Source organism: Impatiens glandulifera, chromosome 3, assembly GCF_907164915.1.
Source record: "Impatiens glandulifera chromosome 3, dImpGla2.1, whole genome shotgun sequence".
NCBI lineage: Eukaryota > Viridiplantae > Streptophyta > Magnoliopsida > Ericales > Balsaminaceae > Impatiens > Impatiens glandulifera.
The window spans coordinates 16921737-16938323 of record NC_061864.1 but is presented as its reverse complement, the minus strand read 5'-3'; the positions used below and the strand labels follow the sequence as shown (position 1 = coordinate 16938323).

The following is a 16587-nucleotide window of genomic DNA, read 5'->3' as shown; positions in this document are numbered from 1 at the left end:
TTGTATTAATAATTTGAGTTAATTAATTTATGAGAAAATAAATATATTTGATTATGATTAAATTTAAAAAATAATAATAAAATCATATGTAATATTGTGCAAGAATAATACATTTTTTTTAATTAATAATCTGAAATGTTTATTTTTTAATAACACCCAAGATTTCAACTCAATTATTAAAAAAATATTAGTTTTTCTTTAAATTAAATATTTTAAAATAAGAGAATATAACAAATATTATTATTTCTTAAAAAAATGGCATTATATATTAAAACATTATATAAAAAAAAATTAACTCAATCAAAATTAATTAATCAAGATTTTAAAAAAAATTCAAAACATGTTAAAATAAATTTATAAAGAATAAATCTTTGTGTGATTTTTGAGATTATTTTAAAAATATCTTAATTAATAATTTAAATGATGTAAATAATAAATGATTTGAGAAAGAAGTTAAATTTTTAAAAGGGGACAGAGAGTTTTTAAATTATTACTTACTTTGTTTAGAAAAATTAAATAAAATAAAAAGCTTAGCTCTTTATTGATATGGAGTTATTTGAATAACAATTAAGAACTGATTATTTTAAAATAATATTGAATTATTTTCATAAAATGATTTAAATATTTTAATTATTAAAAATAAAATAAATATAATATTTTAATTAATAATTTCAATATTATAACCATAAATTTAATTTTAAATTTTGAATAATGGGCATATGATGAGATAAGACAGCTAATGAAGATGATCTCAAGCAGACAAACGTACCAGAATCACACCAAAATAAATGACTGCCACGTCATCATATCCACAAACTCTCTATTTCTTTTACAAATATTCATTTTATTTTAATAAAAAAAGTTACTTAAATAAATAAAAACAAAATAAATTAAGAAAAAATAATACAAAAGAGAAATATTTTCTTCATTTTAAGGTTATTTTTTTATTTTAAAATTTAAAATATATTAAGTAGCCACATTTCAATTTAATTTATTTTTATAATTGAGTATTTTTTTTTAAATGACCTATATATATTAACAAAATTTAAGCACAATGATATATTATGAAATAAAAATTATATATATATATATATATATATATCAAGTTGTCAAATAGGGTAGGGAGTTTTGAATGAAAAATAAACTTTAGATTTTTATTTATTTATATTTTAGATAAAAATACTTTAATGAATTATTATTTATTACAAAATTATACACTTAAAAATAAAATTAATATTACAATAATTCTTATAAATGAATGTCAGCCACTCTCTTTATCTCACCAAAACATATAATCCCTATAAATTAATTAATTATAAAGTTTTTTAAAAATATCTATAATACATTTGTAAAAAATATAATATTGTTAAATAAACATAATCAAAGCTCTTAAAACTCATTTAATGTTAGAATTTTATAACAATTTTTTTTTATCACATCTTATTTTCTTTCATTCATCTTAATAACTCAAATTTTCAGAATACTCCTACTTTGATCAAATTAAATTTTAAATACTATAACAATTTAACTAATTAAAATTTTAAAAATAACCCAACAATAAACTAAGTTATGTTAAAAATCCTCAAAATCTATCTTTCTAAGCGTGCAAATTAACTTAATATTTATTTTTCAATTTAACAACTCATCATCCACTAAATCATAATATTACAAATACATTACCCACAAGCAATGTATACTTCATTTATTTTATTTTATTTTATTTTATATTTACATCCATCCACAGTTAGGCCTACTTCATGAACATGTAACATTTCTGACGTGTCACATATTCTGAATTCTCATTGGTTGACTTTCTGGTTTATGTTTAAGTTAAAATTAGGCACATTAATTTTTACTATCCTTATTTAATTTCAATTTTGACTTTTCTAATCCTTATAAAAACCCTATTTCCATTTCTCCTGTTCAATCCCACCATCCCTCCTTCCCTCATTCAAAAAAACACTTCCACCCTAAACAACAACCACCTAAATCAATGGGTCTTTTTCCTAGTTTTAGTCTTATCTTCTTATTCTTAGTAGAATTCACGAGAGGATTGTCAACCGATCCAATTTTTCAGGATCGGGCATCTCTCCTCTCGTTTATGTCTGGTATTGTTCTCGATACCAGACATAATTTAAATAATTGGAACTCCTCGGGAGTTCAATTATGCAAATGGGCCGGGGTAAAATGCGATGAGCGTGGAGTTCGAGTGGTGGAGCTTGATTTGAGTGGAAGAGACCTTGCCGGAACAATCTCTCCGGCGATCGGAAAACTTTCTTCTTTAACTATTCTCGATTTGTCCGGTAACTTCTTATATGGTGAAATCCCACCCGAGATTGGTTCTTTATCTTCACTAACGCAGCTAAGTCTTTCATCGAATCTTCTAGAAGGGAATGTTCCAATACAACTTGGAAATCTTGATCAATTGGTTTATCTTTCGATTGGAAGTAATAAACTAAGTGGGGAGATACCGGAGAAACTTTTATGCAATGGATCTTCTTATTTACAATATTTAGATCTTTCAAATAATTCACTTAGTGGAGAAATACCATTGAAGAATCAATGTGAGCTTAAACAGTTAAGGTTTCTTCTTCTTTGGTCTAATCATCTCACCGGTCGATTTCCAAAATCACTTTCGAATTCGACGAAATTACAATGGCTTGATTTGGAATCGAATTTCATCTCCGGCGAGTTACCGGCCGAAGTTATTATCAAGATGCCACATTTACAGTTCTTATATCTTTCATACAATAACTTCGTAAGCCACAACGAAAACGATGATCTCCAACCGTTTTTCTCTTCTTTAACTAATTCTTCAAATCTTCAAGAACTCGAATTGGCGGGAAACAATCTCGGGGGTGAGATTCCTCATGTTATAGGATTTCTCTCATCGAATCTTGTCGAGATTCATCTTGACGACAATCTAATCTACGGCTCGATTCCTCCTCAAATATCGAACCTTGTTAATCTCACCCTGTTGAATTTATCGAGCAATTTCTTAAACGGAACAATCCCATCTGAATTCCGGGGAATGGAGAAGCTTGAAAGACTTTACTTGTCGAATAATTCATTATCCGGTGAGATTCCTTCGGCTTTTGGTGAAGTTCTTCATCTGGGTCTTCTTGATTTATCGAAGAACAAGCTTTCGGGTTCAATCCCAGATAGTTTCTACAATCTTTCTCAATTAAGGAGATTATTGCTTCATGAAAATCAGATTTCTGGAACAATACCACCAAGTTTGGGAAAATGTATTAACTTGGAGATTCTTGATCTTAGCTACAATAGAATTTCAGGTCAAATACCAAGTGAATTAGTTGTTGGATTGAACAACTTGAAGATATATTTGAATCTATCCAACAATGAACTTGAAGGTTCTATACCATTGGAGCTAAGTAAAATGGATATGGTTCTTTCGATTGATTTATCGTTTAATAAACTATCTGGATCAATCCCACCTCAGATTGGAAGTTGCATTGCGTTGGAACATTTAAATTTGTCGAATAATATGTTTCAAGGTTCTGTTCCTGAATCGGTAGGTCGACTTCCTTACCTTAAGGAGCTCGATATATCCTTTAACCGGTTAACAGGGGAAATACCGTCGTCTCTTCAAACATCCTCTACTCTTAGTAAACTAAATCTTTCCTTTAATGGTTTCCATGGGAATGTTTCGAATAAGGGAGCTTTTTCGAAGATGGGGTTTGATTCCTTTGCGGGTAATCCTGGGTTATGTGGATCCATCAAATTAGGATTGAAAAGATGTAAGAAGAGATTGAGACTTCGTCGTGCTCTGTTTTTACCGGTTGTAGTCTCACTTGTGTTTTTACTTATATTGTGTTTGCTAATCGGCTACCATTTTGTACTAAAGTCGAAGTTTAGTAAACGAGGATTCGATAATCAAGACAAGCAAGTAGAAGAAGAAGAACCGGGGGAGATTAAATACCCGAGAATCTCACGTAGACAACTTATCGAAGCGACTAACGGTTTTAGCAGCTCGAACCTGATCGGTTCGGGTAGATTTGGTCACGTTTATAAGGGAATTCTGAGAGACAACACGAGAATAGCGGTGAAGGTGTTGGATTCGACTGCGAAAGAGATTTCGGGGAGTTTTCGAAGAGAATGTCAAGTTCTTAAGAGGACAAGGCATAGGAATTTGGTGAGAATTCTCACAATTTGCAGCAGGCCGGATTTCAAAGCTTTGGTTTTTCCTTTAATGTCGAATGGAAGCCTCGAGAACCATTTGTACCCGAAATTCGGGGTGGTTCGAGTGTTGGACTTGGACTTGGCTCAATTGGTTAGCATTTGTAGTGATGTTGCTGAAGGGGTGGCCTATTTGCATCATCATTCTCCGGTTAGAGTCGTTCATTGTGATCTTAAACCGAGCAACATTCTTCTCGACGATGATTTGACAGCTTTGGTAACCGATTTCGGTATTTCGAGGTTGGTTAAAGGTGGTGAAGATAAGGTTAATTCTTTAGTGGATGACTTGACTTCTTATGGCTCTACCGATGGCCTGCTTTGTGGTTCGGTTGGCTACATTGCACCAGGTATTTTAAATAAACGGTTGAAAACTAAATTTAATGTGAAACATATTCAAAATACTGTTATCTTTAACTTTCTTTTTACACTAATGGTAGAGTATGGCTTGGGGAGGAAGGCATCTATACAAGGCGATGTATATAGTTTTGGAATTCTTATTCTCGAGATAATAACGGGGAAAAGGCCAACCGATGTTCTTTTTCACGAAGGCCTAACAATGCATGATTGGGTGAAGGGTCACTACCCTCATAAGCTCGAGCCTTTGGTGGAAGAAGCACTCAAAATTAGGCAGGGTCCATGTCACAATCAAATTACATATGACATCGAGACGTGGCGTGGAGTCGTGTTGGAGTTGATTGAGCTCGGTTTGATGTGCACGCAATATAACTCTTCAACGAGACCAACTATGTTAGACGTGGCTCAAGAAATGATGCGGTTGAAACTCTATTTTTCGTAAAAATGGTTAAAATATATAGAATTCATAGATTTTCATCTTAAAACATTTGTTCCAAAATGTTTATTGTTGGATTTGTGATTCGTTTCATAATGTTTATTGAGTTAAGTTTGTGACACCTTTACATTTTTTAAGATAAATTCTTTCATTATGTATAGATGGACATTTTGTAAAGAAAATGAATATTAATAAGAAGTTGGTATGTGGTGTATTTTGTTTTTCAGGAAAATAGTAAGATTTCATAGTTAAGACTTATGACCTCACTTAATGTATTAATAATTGAGCTATAGTGTACTAATTGAGAAAATGTATGAATAAGACAATAAACTTTATTTTTATTTTGATGGGTTTTCTCTATTTTATTCTCCACTTTCAACTTTGGATTGCCATCAACTTAGATCCAATCAAACAACTCATTTAGCTTTAAATTAAGTTAATGACCTTCATATAGTACTAATATTTTATCCACCCAATATCTTTGCCTTTTATAATCCAACATTCTATTGAGTTCTAGTAGTTATGTAACAAAAACAAAAAAAGATGGTGCTTTGCATAATCAATTGGCACTATTATTATTTTTTTTAGGCCAACTATCCATTTCAAATCTTTTGGTGATTAAATATTGATTTGAGTAAGCAAGTTAGTGGAAGGTTTTATAATACCAAACTCACTTACTAAAATGATTTTTGTCTTTAACAATTTATAAAAAAAAATATGAGTTGATGCAATAATTGATCTTCACTATGATCTCATATTAGTGAGTTGGTGCCCAATAATAAAATAAATATCTTATTTTTCCATATTGATAAAATGGATGTGTCAAGTATGTAATGGTGAATTCTCCTTCTTTGAAATTATTTATTATAAATGTTAATAATTAAATTCCACATTAATATTTTAGTACATAGTAAGTACTAGTAAAAGCTAGAGCATTATTGATCAAGGAAAAATCTTGTCGCTAAAAAATCATTTCCCATTGTTAATATCAATAATGAGGGTTGTGAGTTAATGGAAGATTGATCTATTACAATCTATCAACCGGTCTCCTCTATATTACATTGTTAAAATCCTTTAGATTCATGAGACAATAGGATATGTTGAAACTAGATATCAATTATCAAGCGAGGTAAATTATGATTAATGTTACAATTATGTGTCTCATTTGCGTGGGCTATGAGGTATTTCGAGTTAATTTTCCATCATTTATCGAAAACCATTAAATAGATTTAGTTCAACGATTTCAAACAAGGTGACCCTTTCACGAAGAAGAATTAAATGGTATTTAAGGTGACATATTAAGAACGCATATATATGGAATTGGAGAAGCTCTAGCTACTATAGTTCATAGCTACTATAGTTCATATATGTTATACAACTAAAGTAATTAATGTTAATCACTTTCGATGGTAACAAAACTAGAACTAACATAAGAACTTCTAAAAAGACATGATCAATTATGTACATATAGTTTGAAAAACAAAACTGAATCTGAAATGAAGTCGCTGAGCGATAGCTCTTCTCTCGCTATATTCTTGCGATAGAGAAGGCGTGGAGGAGAATAGATGCTCAGGTTGATAGAATCCATTAAGCTTTCACAGCCAAAAGTGTAGCATTAACTGCAAATTAAACCAACCAAGATTAACATTCATTTAGTTTTTGATGAAGAATGAGAAAATAATGAAAGATTTCATATAGATATACCTCACTTAGATTGTTTAGGTTGGGTTGATCATGTGATCTAGTTGAAGAAGATGATGATCTATTATTCTGATGATCATCCTTTAAGGTTCTAATATCTAACTGGATTGAATTAACTTTTTCTTGTATGTCCTTCAAAATCATCAACCCTCCAAAATCACCCAAATGACCACATTTTTTACACCCTTTAACTTTGGTAGGTCTAATTGGTGGCTGAATCGAAGTTTGAGATTCACCAATCTCTATCGAATACGGATGATCCGAAGCCAACATACTAATGTCGGTTGGCCTTGTTAACAACCTCTTACCTGTATGCAAATTCATCATCTTTTTTACATTTTCAGTTGCCATTCGCGCAAGGGGTCCTGTTGTTCTTGGTATTTCGTTTCCTTCACTCTGTGGAACTTCAAACACGTCATGGACTTTGGATGGAGATGTGCGCTTATGGTTAGTTATAATTGGTGCCAAAGAAATCGAACGCAATACAGAGGAAACCGGTTGTTCTTTGCGTTCTTCTTCTTGTTCTCGTTCTTTTCCCCAATTGTGATCTTGTTCTTGTTCTTTTCCCCGATTGTGATCTTGTTCTTGGTCTTGTTCTTGTTCTTGATCTCCCTTTGAGTTTGATGCAAAAGGGTTGTCTCCTCCCCACCCTGTTTATGTTTTTCTTAAGAAAACATTTCTTAAACAAACAAACAAATCGAGATAGAGATCTTAGAAGAAAGAACCTGTTATTCCCTTTAATCGTTGGTTTAGCTTTTGAATTTGATCCCAATACATGTTCATGTCGTTTCCAACCATAACATCATCCATAGATTTGTTTTCCCCGTCGTCGACAGAATCATCTGCATCCTTAAAAATTTCTAACTCCTCCTCTATTTCCGGGATCAAATCAGAAGAATCGTTTAAAACCCTTTTCTGGTCGAAGGATTTGAACGAAGAAAATGTAGGCATTGAGTTTCTTCTTAAACTCCCCTGATCTCCTCCGATATTGTCTCCAGACCTGTCGTTTCTCTGTAACAGATGTTCTGGAAAACTGGATTCATATACTCCGATATCATTACAACCCATGCTAACGAGTTTATAACGGTAAGCTTGAAGTTGATATTCTAAAGAAACAATCTCCATTTCTTTCTGATAAATGATATCTTCAAAAATGGCAATTGCTTCTTCTGCATGACACATTTTTTCTTCGGCTAACCTTTTGTATTGATTAGCCTCCATCATTAAGGCTGCTTTCTCTCCTTGAAGTTTTAATATCATCGAAAGGGCTTCGCTCGCGGCGCTTGAAGCCGCTTCTCTTTCAACTTCCAAATCATTGGAAATATTTTTGAGAAGCTTTTGTTGGGCGTAAAGGGTTTCTTTTATCTCCTTTTCTGCTGCTCCAGAACGGTACCTTGGGCTGTTGAATTCTGCCATGAAATGAATAATTGAGATTTCTTAATTGAAAGGTGTGAGCTTTTTGAAATGGGAGATGTTGATCGATTGATATTGTTTGATTTTACAAAATTGAAGAACAGACATGCATGGGTTGTTTTTAAGAATGGTGATTTGGGTTGTGAAGAGAATCTGGAACAGAGACATTGATCATAGTTGATAAACCTAGGATTGCGGAGAGGGAGTAATGTTATTTGGATTCTTTTTTTCTTTTCTTTGATTTTAATTGCATGGTTCGCGACCCTTTACTCAATAAGATCTCAACAAATTAAATTCAAGCCACTCATTTTTCTTAACCCTAAAATTAACTCAAATATAATCAATTTCTTTTTCTCGATCCCTTAAGCTTTGATAAGCTTGCCCCCAAGGCTTTGAAACACATAACATTAACAACTTCAACATAAACATACAACAATATACTTCTAGAATAGAATTAGACTATACACATATAATAGTTGATATTGTCGTTAATAATCATAGTTTTAAAATTCGACCTAGTTTTCCGGTCGGACCGATAAATGTGGTGAACCGGTGGTCAAACCGAGCTGGGTTGATGAAAAAATTAGAAATGCAATCATCCCAGTTAAACTCGACAGTTAGACCGGAAATTCGGCAGCTCGAATTAACCTAGCGGGTTTATCTTAACATTTTTAAAGAAACACTTTTTTTTCTCATTTATTACTCTCTCAGTTCTCCTTTCCCCGTTTTTTTATTCTTATTGGGTTTACCTATTTCTAGTTTCATGTGAATAGATTATCGATTTCTAGTTCTAGACACCGAAATTGACAAATTCTTTCATTCACCTCAAGCTCCACTTCCTACCTGAACGATTTAAGGTGATATTTTAAATCATAACTTAAATATAGTTTCTTCTCCATATAAAAACATATTTATCACGGTGATATAATATCTTTTCAATCAAATGATGCGAGAACTCGCGGTGAAGAAATAAGAAAATCTTTCTATATCGAAATATCAGTTGAAAAAAAAATAGGAAAATTCCTGGATCACCCAGGATATAGTTTGATTTGAAACATTGTCTCTCACATAATCTAGTTAAGTCTATTTTATTTCAACTTCTTTTAACTTATTGTCATCAACTTATGAAACTCACTCGTTGAACAAGTTGACATACCGGTTAAACTAGTAACCTAGTGATCCGGTGTCCCTTCACTAAATTGATGACCGGGTCGAGTTTCAAAATTATAGCTCATATCATAAAATGATTCTCTTTAAGTTGGAATTTAATAAGGTAACCATTGATCTACTTAGAAATGAGTTAATTTTATTATATAAAATTATGAAAAATTAATACTACCAATTACATAATAAAAAGATTCACAACTTATATATTTATCTAAGGATAAAGATGACAATTTTTGACCTTACACGAAAATACGATCTGAACATGAAAAAAAATTAATTTAGTTCATGTATGTATTTTTGGGTTCGAGTCGAAATTAAGTTGACATGAAATGACCCAAAGTAGATTCGTCAATCAGTTTATAATTTTCTTTTACAAGGTTTGTGTTTGTTCTTTCTTACTTATTTGAAATAAAACTCATTTGTGATTTAACTTCATTTTTTTTTTTTTTTGTTAATGTCATTTTAATTTGGAATAGAAAGACATGGTATTAATTACATCGAGTTGATTCGAATTGGGTCGATTGATGAAATCGAGTTGAATTCGGGCAGGTTAAGTTCATTTTAGATTTTTTGACATGAATTACTAAACCAACCCCTCAACTTGATTTATCTATGAATTACTACACATGTTAATTTTGCTCACGGTTCATATATATATATTCTTTAGAAAAAGTTACTTGAGTACTCCTTCAATTATTTTGATTTCAATTATTTTAATAGCATACTTTTAACTTTTTAATTATTTTTTAAAACAAATAATCTCTTAAACTTTTAGAAAAGATCACAAATCACTTTTATGTCAATTGTTTATATGATGTTTAACCGCTCAACTTAAAAATAATAATATATAAATATATATATATATATATATATATATATATATAAATATATATATATATATATATATTATCTTTAATATATATAACTTTATAGATAATTATATATTTATCTATAAAGTTATTAAATCTCTTATATATATATCATATTTATATATTATTTATTTTATCTATACATTTACAAAAATATTAGGGTGATCTCCTAATTATTCACTTACTTTTAACCTTTAAAATATTTTTTTAAATAATATATATATATATATAATTTAATAATTATATATTGATAAAGTATTAAATAAATAAGAGAAATTATTTATTTATCTCCTATTATTAATTAGGCTAAATATAATAACCAATTCCTATATTTTCTCAATTTAGTTATTTCTCTATTACTATTATAAATATTATAAATAGATAAACTATTGTAAAGATTATTCATTCAATCAATAATATTATTTTCAATCTTTCTCTTCAAGAACTCAATCAAATAGTTCTTGTTTATTTTATCAATTCAAGAAATCTAATTTGGTATCAGAGCGTATAAGGGAAAACTCCCGAAAACGATTTCAATGGAAGAACAATATCACTCCTCAATTCTACCAATAATATCTGGAAGTGTAAAGCTTGATAAATATAATTATATCTATTGGAAATCACAAGTTACTCCAATCATGATAGGTTATGATTTTATGGATATAGTAAAAGGAAATCTTGAAACTCCTCCCAAATTTCTTCAAGAAACAGATGGTCAAAATAATACAATTCAAATCAAGAATCCAAAGTTTAAATAATGGCGTATCCAAGATCAAAGGGTACTTGCATGGCTCTTTTCAACATTGACCGACGAGATTCGTCAACAAGTCTCAAAATCATCTTCGGCACAAGAACTTTGGAAAACCTTAGAGAAAATCTATGTTTCTCAATCAAAGAGCCGACTATTTGAGTTACGGAGTCAACTCCTAAACGCACACAAAGGTAGTGGTTCTCTTCTTAACTTCATTCAACACATCAAAAACCTATCAGATGCACTTATCGCTGCCGGACAATATGTTTCTGATCAAGATCTGCAACTAACTCTACTCAACGGGCTTGGAGACGAGTTTGAGCCAATGATATGTGCTCTAACTTCCGGACAAGATCTATTGTTTAATGAGATGACAGACATCCTTCTAAATTATGAACAACGACTCATATTCAAGAAAAGAAAATTCCATTATGAAAATATTTCGCGCTCAAACGTTTCGGCGAATGTTGCTTATATTTATAGGCATGGAGGCGGAAAGAACCAAAGACAGAACCGAGACAATAATCGTCCGCAATGTAATTTTTGTCATAAAATTGGTCATCGCTCCGAAAGTTGTTTTTATAATCCATCTTGTCAAATATGTAATGTACAAGGACATAGTGCTCTCGAGTGCCCTCGTTTTAATCCTTCTACAAATTCTACGACAATGTTAGTTACATCGTCTACTATTGTAAACCAAAGACAGAATCGAGACAATAATCGTCCGCAATGTAATTTTTGTCATAAAATTGGTCATCGCTCCAAAAGTTGTTTTTATAATCCATCTTGTCAAATATGTAATGTACAAGGACATAGTGCTCTCGAGTGCCCTCGTTTTAATCCTTGTACAAATCCTACGACAATGTTAGTTACATCGTCTACTATTGTAGATCCCACTTTGTGTCCAGATTCAGGTGCTACTGACCATATTACTTCCGATCTTAATAATCTACATGTACATGCTCCTTATACAGACACTCAAACTATCAAAGTCGGAAACGACCGAGATACGAAGATAGTGCTTCTTAAGGGATTACTCAAGGACGGACTTTATTGCATTGAACCTACTGAAAGTTTGTTTTCAACATGTTCTAATAAACAAGCATTTATTGGTATTAGATCTCCGGCTCAAATTTGGCATTCACGACTTGGACATCATTCTAGCGCTACTACATCTTTAGTTATATCACACTTTAAATTACCAGTTTCAGGTAGTAATACTATTTCTTTTTGTGGATCATGTCAATATGGGAAAGCACATAAACTCCTTTTTTTAGCTTCAAAATCTACATTTATGGCTCCTTTAGACCTAATTCATTTAGATGTTTGGGGACCTGCTCCTGAATTTTCATTTAATGGTCGTTATTTCGTACATTTTGTGGATGATTTTAGCAAATTCACGTGGATATATCCGCTAAAGAAAAAGTCGGATGTCTTGAATACGTTTATCAACTTTCTTCGACTTATTGAAAATTTATTTAGTCGTAAAATCAAAATATTGCAAACTGATTGGGGAGGAAAATATAGAAATTTCAAATCATTAACAGATAATCATGGTATTTTACATCGTTTATCTTGCCCACATACTAGTGAGCAAAATGGCATTGCTGAACGAAAAATTCGTCATATTACGGAAACTGGTCTCACTTTATTGACTCATGCATCTATGCCACTACATTATTGGAGTGAAGCTTTTGAAACAACCACATATCTAGTACTGAATCTGAATATTGTGCTCTTGCATATACAACTGCTGATCTTTGTTGGTTTTAATCTCTATGGTGTGATTAGTGAACTTCGAGTTTCACTTTCTTCTTCTCCGGTTCTATGGTGTGATAATATTGGTGCCGCATTCTTATCAGCACACCCGGTATTTCATGCTCGCACAAAACATATTGAAATCGATTTTCACTTTGTTCGGAAAAAAAAAAAAAAATTGCTCGTAAACAACTACTCATTCAGTATATTCCTAGTGAAGATCAAGTGGCTGATATCTTCACCAAAGGTCTTTCTTCTCATCGATTTGCTCTTTTACGTAGCAAGCTCACGGTTTGTGCCTCACCTTTTCGCTTGAAGGGGATCGCTTGAAGGGGATGATAAAGTATTAAATAAATAAGAGAAATTATTTATTTATCTCCTATTAATTAGGCTAAATATAATAACCAATTCCTATATTTTCTCAATTTAGTTATTTCTCTATTACTATTATAAATATTATAAATAGATAAACTATTGTATTGTAAAGATTATTCATTCAATCAATAATATTATTTTCAATCTTTCTCTTCAAGAACTCAATCAAATAGTTCTTGTTTATTTTATAAGAAATCTAATTTATATATAAATATATAAATTAGAGAAATCTAATTTATATATAAATATATAAATTAGTGATTAAAGATAATATATATAAATAAAAACAAAAAATATATTTTATGTACGTACAAATTTAATTTTTTTTAATAATTATATAAATATAAAATTAATGATAAAATAATATATATATATATATAAAAGAGATTTAATAACGTAGAAGTGTGACTACTTGATAACCAAAGATAATTTTAAATATATATAAACGGTAGATATTGATTAGATATAAATAAATGTGACTTAACTAGAGATAATAAAAAATATATACTTCATTATTTTTTATTTTATAATTAGTTTATATATAATTATATTTTTATTTTAAGATATTTAAAAATATTATTTTAAAAATAATCAGATTATTTATGATAAAAAAGAATGAAAATTTATTTTACTTGTAATGAGAAAAATATGAAAAAAATAATATGACTTTATATATAGTACTAATTCTCTATGTCTTAATAATTTTTAAAAAATAATCAGATAAATTATGATAAAAAAATAATAAGAAAAGTTATACTTGTAATGAGAAAAAAATGGAAAAATAATGTGACTTTGTATATATAATATTAATTCATTATTTTATATTTTATGATATTTGAAAATAATCATTTAAAAATAATAATAATGATAGAAAAAAAGAGAAAAAAGTTATACTTGTGATGAGAAAGAAAAGGTGAGTAAGACCATCTCCAACCCTGAACACTATTTTCAACTCCAAAATGCAGTAAACATCACAATCCATCTTCAATCCAAAAACTCATTTCCAAACTCAAAAGAATATTCTCAGACAGTGATAAATAGTAGTACGCCAAATTTACCGGCTTCTTTATATATATTGCTGTAATTTTATTAAATTTAAAAGGATAAAATGATTTTTTTATGATATTTTTATTATTATTTATTTGTTATCAAATATAATTATTTTAAATAAGTCTTTAATATACCTTCTAAATATTTGATGGATTATGTATATGTATTATGTTTAAAGTTTAGAAGCTTAGTTATACTTAATAAAAGTTTAAGGGCCTATTTCTTCGAAAGAAAAGAAAATTGTTGTTGTACATGTCTTCAGACTTCCGGTCATTTCTGATGTCTCTCTCTCTCTCTCTCTCCTTCTCTTCCTCTTCAGCTTTTCTCTCTCTCTCTCTCTCTCTCTCTCTCTCTCTCTCTTCTCCTCTCTTCAGCTGCTTGTGAGATTGATAGGCTGAGATCGGTTAGTTAACGTCGTCAAAGCAGCAATTTCCAGTCGCCGTCAATGGTGAGTTTTCTGTGCAGCCGGCGAATTGATTGTGAATTTCTTATCTTCAGTAGAAATAGGCAAGATCATTGATTTTGGGTATATCTAAAGTTTCATAATTTGTTCAATTGCGCTTAAAACCCTAGAAAACAATCCTGATTATAGGCTAAGGTGGTATATTCTCATCGATGGTGAGAAATTAGGTCATTGAATTGAAGATGTGATGCCTTTCATTAGAAATCATGAACGCCCTTTACCTAGACTCAGTATCATTAGAATCAGTTGTTGGTGATTCGAGACTTGATTGAACTCTGTTACTGGTATATGTGAATTTGACCCAGATTGATGTTTGTTTACTATTGCAGGCTATGTATATTCGAGTAAAGCGTAATAAAACAACATATTTTTTACAATGTGAACCAACTGAGACTATTGAAGACATCAAAAAGAAGTTGCATGTTCTTATTGATCATCCAGTTAATGATCAACGATTGATTCTACCAACAACTGGTGAAGTGTTGGAAGATTCAAAGTCATTGGCTGAACAGAAGGTTGGTTTTTAACCATAACCCTAACCCTATTCCTGTTTTCTCCTGTTTTATATTCCATCATGCTTAGCAAATTCTTCATGCCATTCTACTCTCAGGTTGAAAATGATGCTATTGTTGCACTGACTCTTAGAAGAGGTCATTCTCTTCTTCTTTATCTACATGTCTTTGGATTTGATTCATTTATCTGCAATGATTTCTTTATTGTTAGCAACATTTGTTGGTTTATTTGTTTGGGTTGAAAATGCAGATTATAAGCCCTATTTGGAGACACTTATTATTTATGTTTTTGTATCTGGATATGTTTCCAAATTCAGCCAGCCAGAGACAGATTCTGACTGCGAAACAGATCAAGAAACATAAACAATAAGTGTTTTCAAATAGGATATCTTGTTGTGTATATGACATTGACACTCTTCCTTTCTTGAAGATAACAATGAATTTGAAGATGTAGACATTGTTAGACCAGATGACTTCTACCCAAATCGCGAAATTGAGGGTGGTGCAAATTGGTGAGAAAGAAAGAAAGAAAGACAGACAAACTGGTAATGATTCACTGTTTGTGATAGTTATTCAATTGTGTCTGTCCCATAGAAATAGTTGAAAAGAAGAAGCTGCATCCTACTTAATTTAATTTGGCTTTTTTTTGGATGATTTGACAGAGTTCTCCTAAAATGTAATGAATGTTAAAGCTTAAACTTGCTTTCATGATGATCTTACTTGTTTTGACAGAGGAGGAAAATTTTCAATTCCATGAATTTGGTATCATTTTGTTTCTTCTTTTATTTTTTATTTTAAATTTCATTAAAATCACAAAATGTTCTTAATTATAGGTTTATATATCATCTATAATATTATTGTTGGATGGGAAATGGTTAAAACTATTATTCTCCATTTTTGTTATTTTTACCATAAAAAGGAAGATATGTAAGATCAACTAATAATAATAATAAAAAAGGAGTATTAAATAGGTTAGGTACCAGTGAGGTTCTTAACTTATCAAACTAATTTTTTAACTGTTATATTAACTTAATTTACTATTTTTCTTTATCTTAGATTGTTCCAGACTGTCTTGGGAGTTAATCGGTTTTTTCGAGGATTTACAAGTTCGATAACTTATTTACTACCATTTTTTTTTAATGTTATGCTTTGTCGTTTTGGTTAATTGATTTTTTTTATATTTTTAATATACATAAATAATTATTTTTTTTATATTAACCATTGGCTATCAAGTTAAACTACCCTTCATGACTTATAATTTTATAATAAGACTTGGTTTAACTATCATTTATCATTTAATTTCATTTATAATTACGAATATTTCAATTACTTCAATGGTTTGCAGGGACGAATCTATGTACGGAATCGGGTGGGCTGAAGCCCATCTCGAAATTTTTTTCTTTTTTATAGTAAAAATATGACATTATCCTTAATTTCTTAAAAAAAATTAATATAATTCATTTTTTTTATTTAATTATTAAAAAAATGATAAAACGTTACTTTTATATGCTTATTTTTTTCAAAATTTTCTCGTTATTAAT

General features: G+C 30.2%; 3 protein-coding genes across 3 annotated transcripts; 2 read left to right on the top strand and 1 right to left on the bottom strand.

Annotated features, from left to right (window-relative positions):
* Positions 1 to 1993: 1993 nt before the first annotated feature.
* On the top strand, positions 1994 to 4993 carry LOC124929865 (putative leucine-rich repeat receptor-like serine/threonine-protein kinase At2g24130). Its single transcript, XM_047470250.1, has 2 exons — positions 1994 to 4544; positions 4635 to 4993. Exons 1-2 carry the CDS (start codon positions 1994 to 1996, stop codon positions 4991 to 4993), a joined length of 2910 nt encoding a protein of 969 aa, XP_047326206.1.
* A 1461-nt stretch (positions 4994 to 6454) lies between these two features.
* LOC124932974 lies at positions 6455 to 8274 on the bottom strand. The gene is made up of 3 exons (XM_047473695.1): positions 7414 to 8274; positions 6692 to 7338; positions 6455 to 6606 (listed from the first exon to the last, which is right to left on the bottom strand). The coding sequence occupies exons 1-3, from the start codon at positions 8102 to 8104 to the stop codon at positions 6583 to 6585; spliced, it is 1362 nt and encodes a 453-aa protein (XP_047329651.1). The 5' UTR covers positions 8105 to 8274; the 3' UTR covers positions 6455 to 6582.
* Positions 8275 to 14353: 6079 nt separating this feature from the next.
* On the top strand, positions 14354 to 15777 carry LOC124932062. Its single transcript, XM_047472665.1, has 4 exons — positions 14354 to 14519; positions 14864 to 15049; positions 15145 to 15184; positions 15477 to 15777. The coding sequence occupies exons 1-4, from the start codon at positions 14517 to 14519 to the stop codon at positions 15560 to 15562; spliced, it is 315 nt and encodes a 104-aa protein (XP_047328621.1). The 5' UTR covers positions 14354 to 14516; the 3' UTR covers positions 15563 to 15777.
* The last annotated feature ends 810 nt before the right edge of the window (positions 15778 to 16587 follow it).

Bases quoted from the DNA above. Each gene is read 5' to 3' on its own strand.
- LOC124929865 (XM_047470250.1), top strand. From the start codon at position 1,994: ATGGGTCTTTTTCCTAGTTTTAGTCTTATCTTCTTATTCTTAGTAGAA. The intron at 4,545-4,634 runs GTATTTTAAATA...CACTAATGGTAG, and splicing joins GGTTGGCTACATTGCACCAG to AGTATGGCTTGGGGAGGAAG.
- LOC124932974 (XM_047473695.1), bottom strand. From the start codon at position 8,104: ATGGCAGAATTCAACAGCCCAAGGTACCGTTCTGGAGCAGCAGAAAAG. The intron at 7,339-7,413 runs GTTCTTTCTTCT...AAACATAAACAG, and splicing joins ACGATTAAAGGGAATAACAG to GGTGGGGAGGAGACAACCCT. The intron at 6,607-6,691 runs GTATATCTATAT...TTTAATTTGCAG, and splicing joins ACCTAAACAATCTAAGTGAG to TTAATGCTACACTTTTGGCT.
- LOC124932062 (XM_047472665.1), top strand. The intron at 15,050-15,144 runs GTTGGTTTTTAA...TTCTACTCTCAG, and splicing joins AGTCATTGGCTGAACAGAAG to GTTGAAAATGATGCTATTGT. The intron at 15,185-15,476 runs GTCATTCTCTTC...CCTTTCTTGAAG, and splicing joins TGCACTGACTCTTAGAAGAG to ATAACAATGAATTTGAAGAT.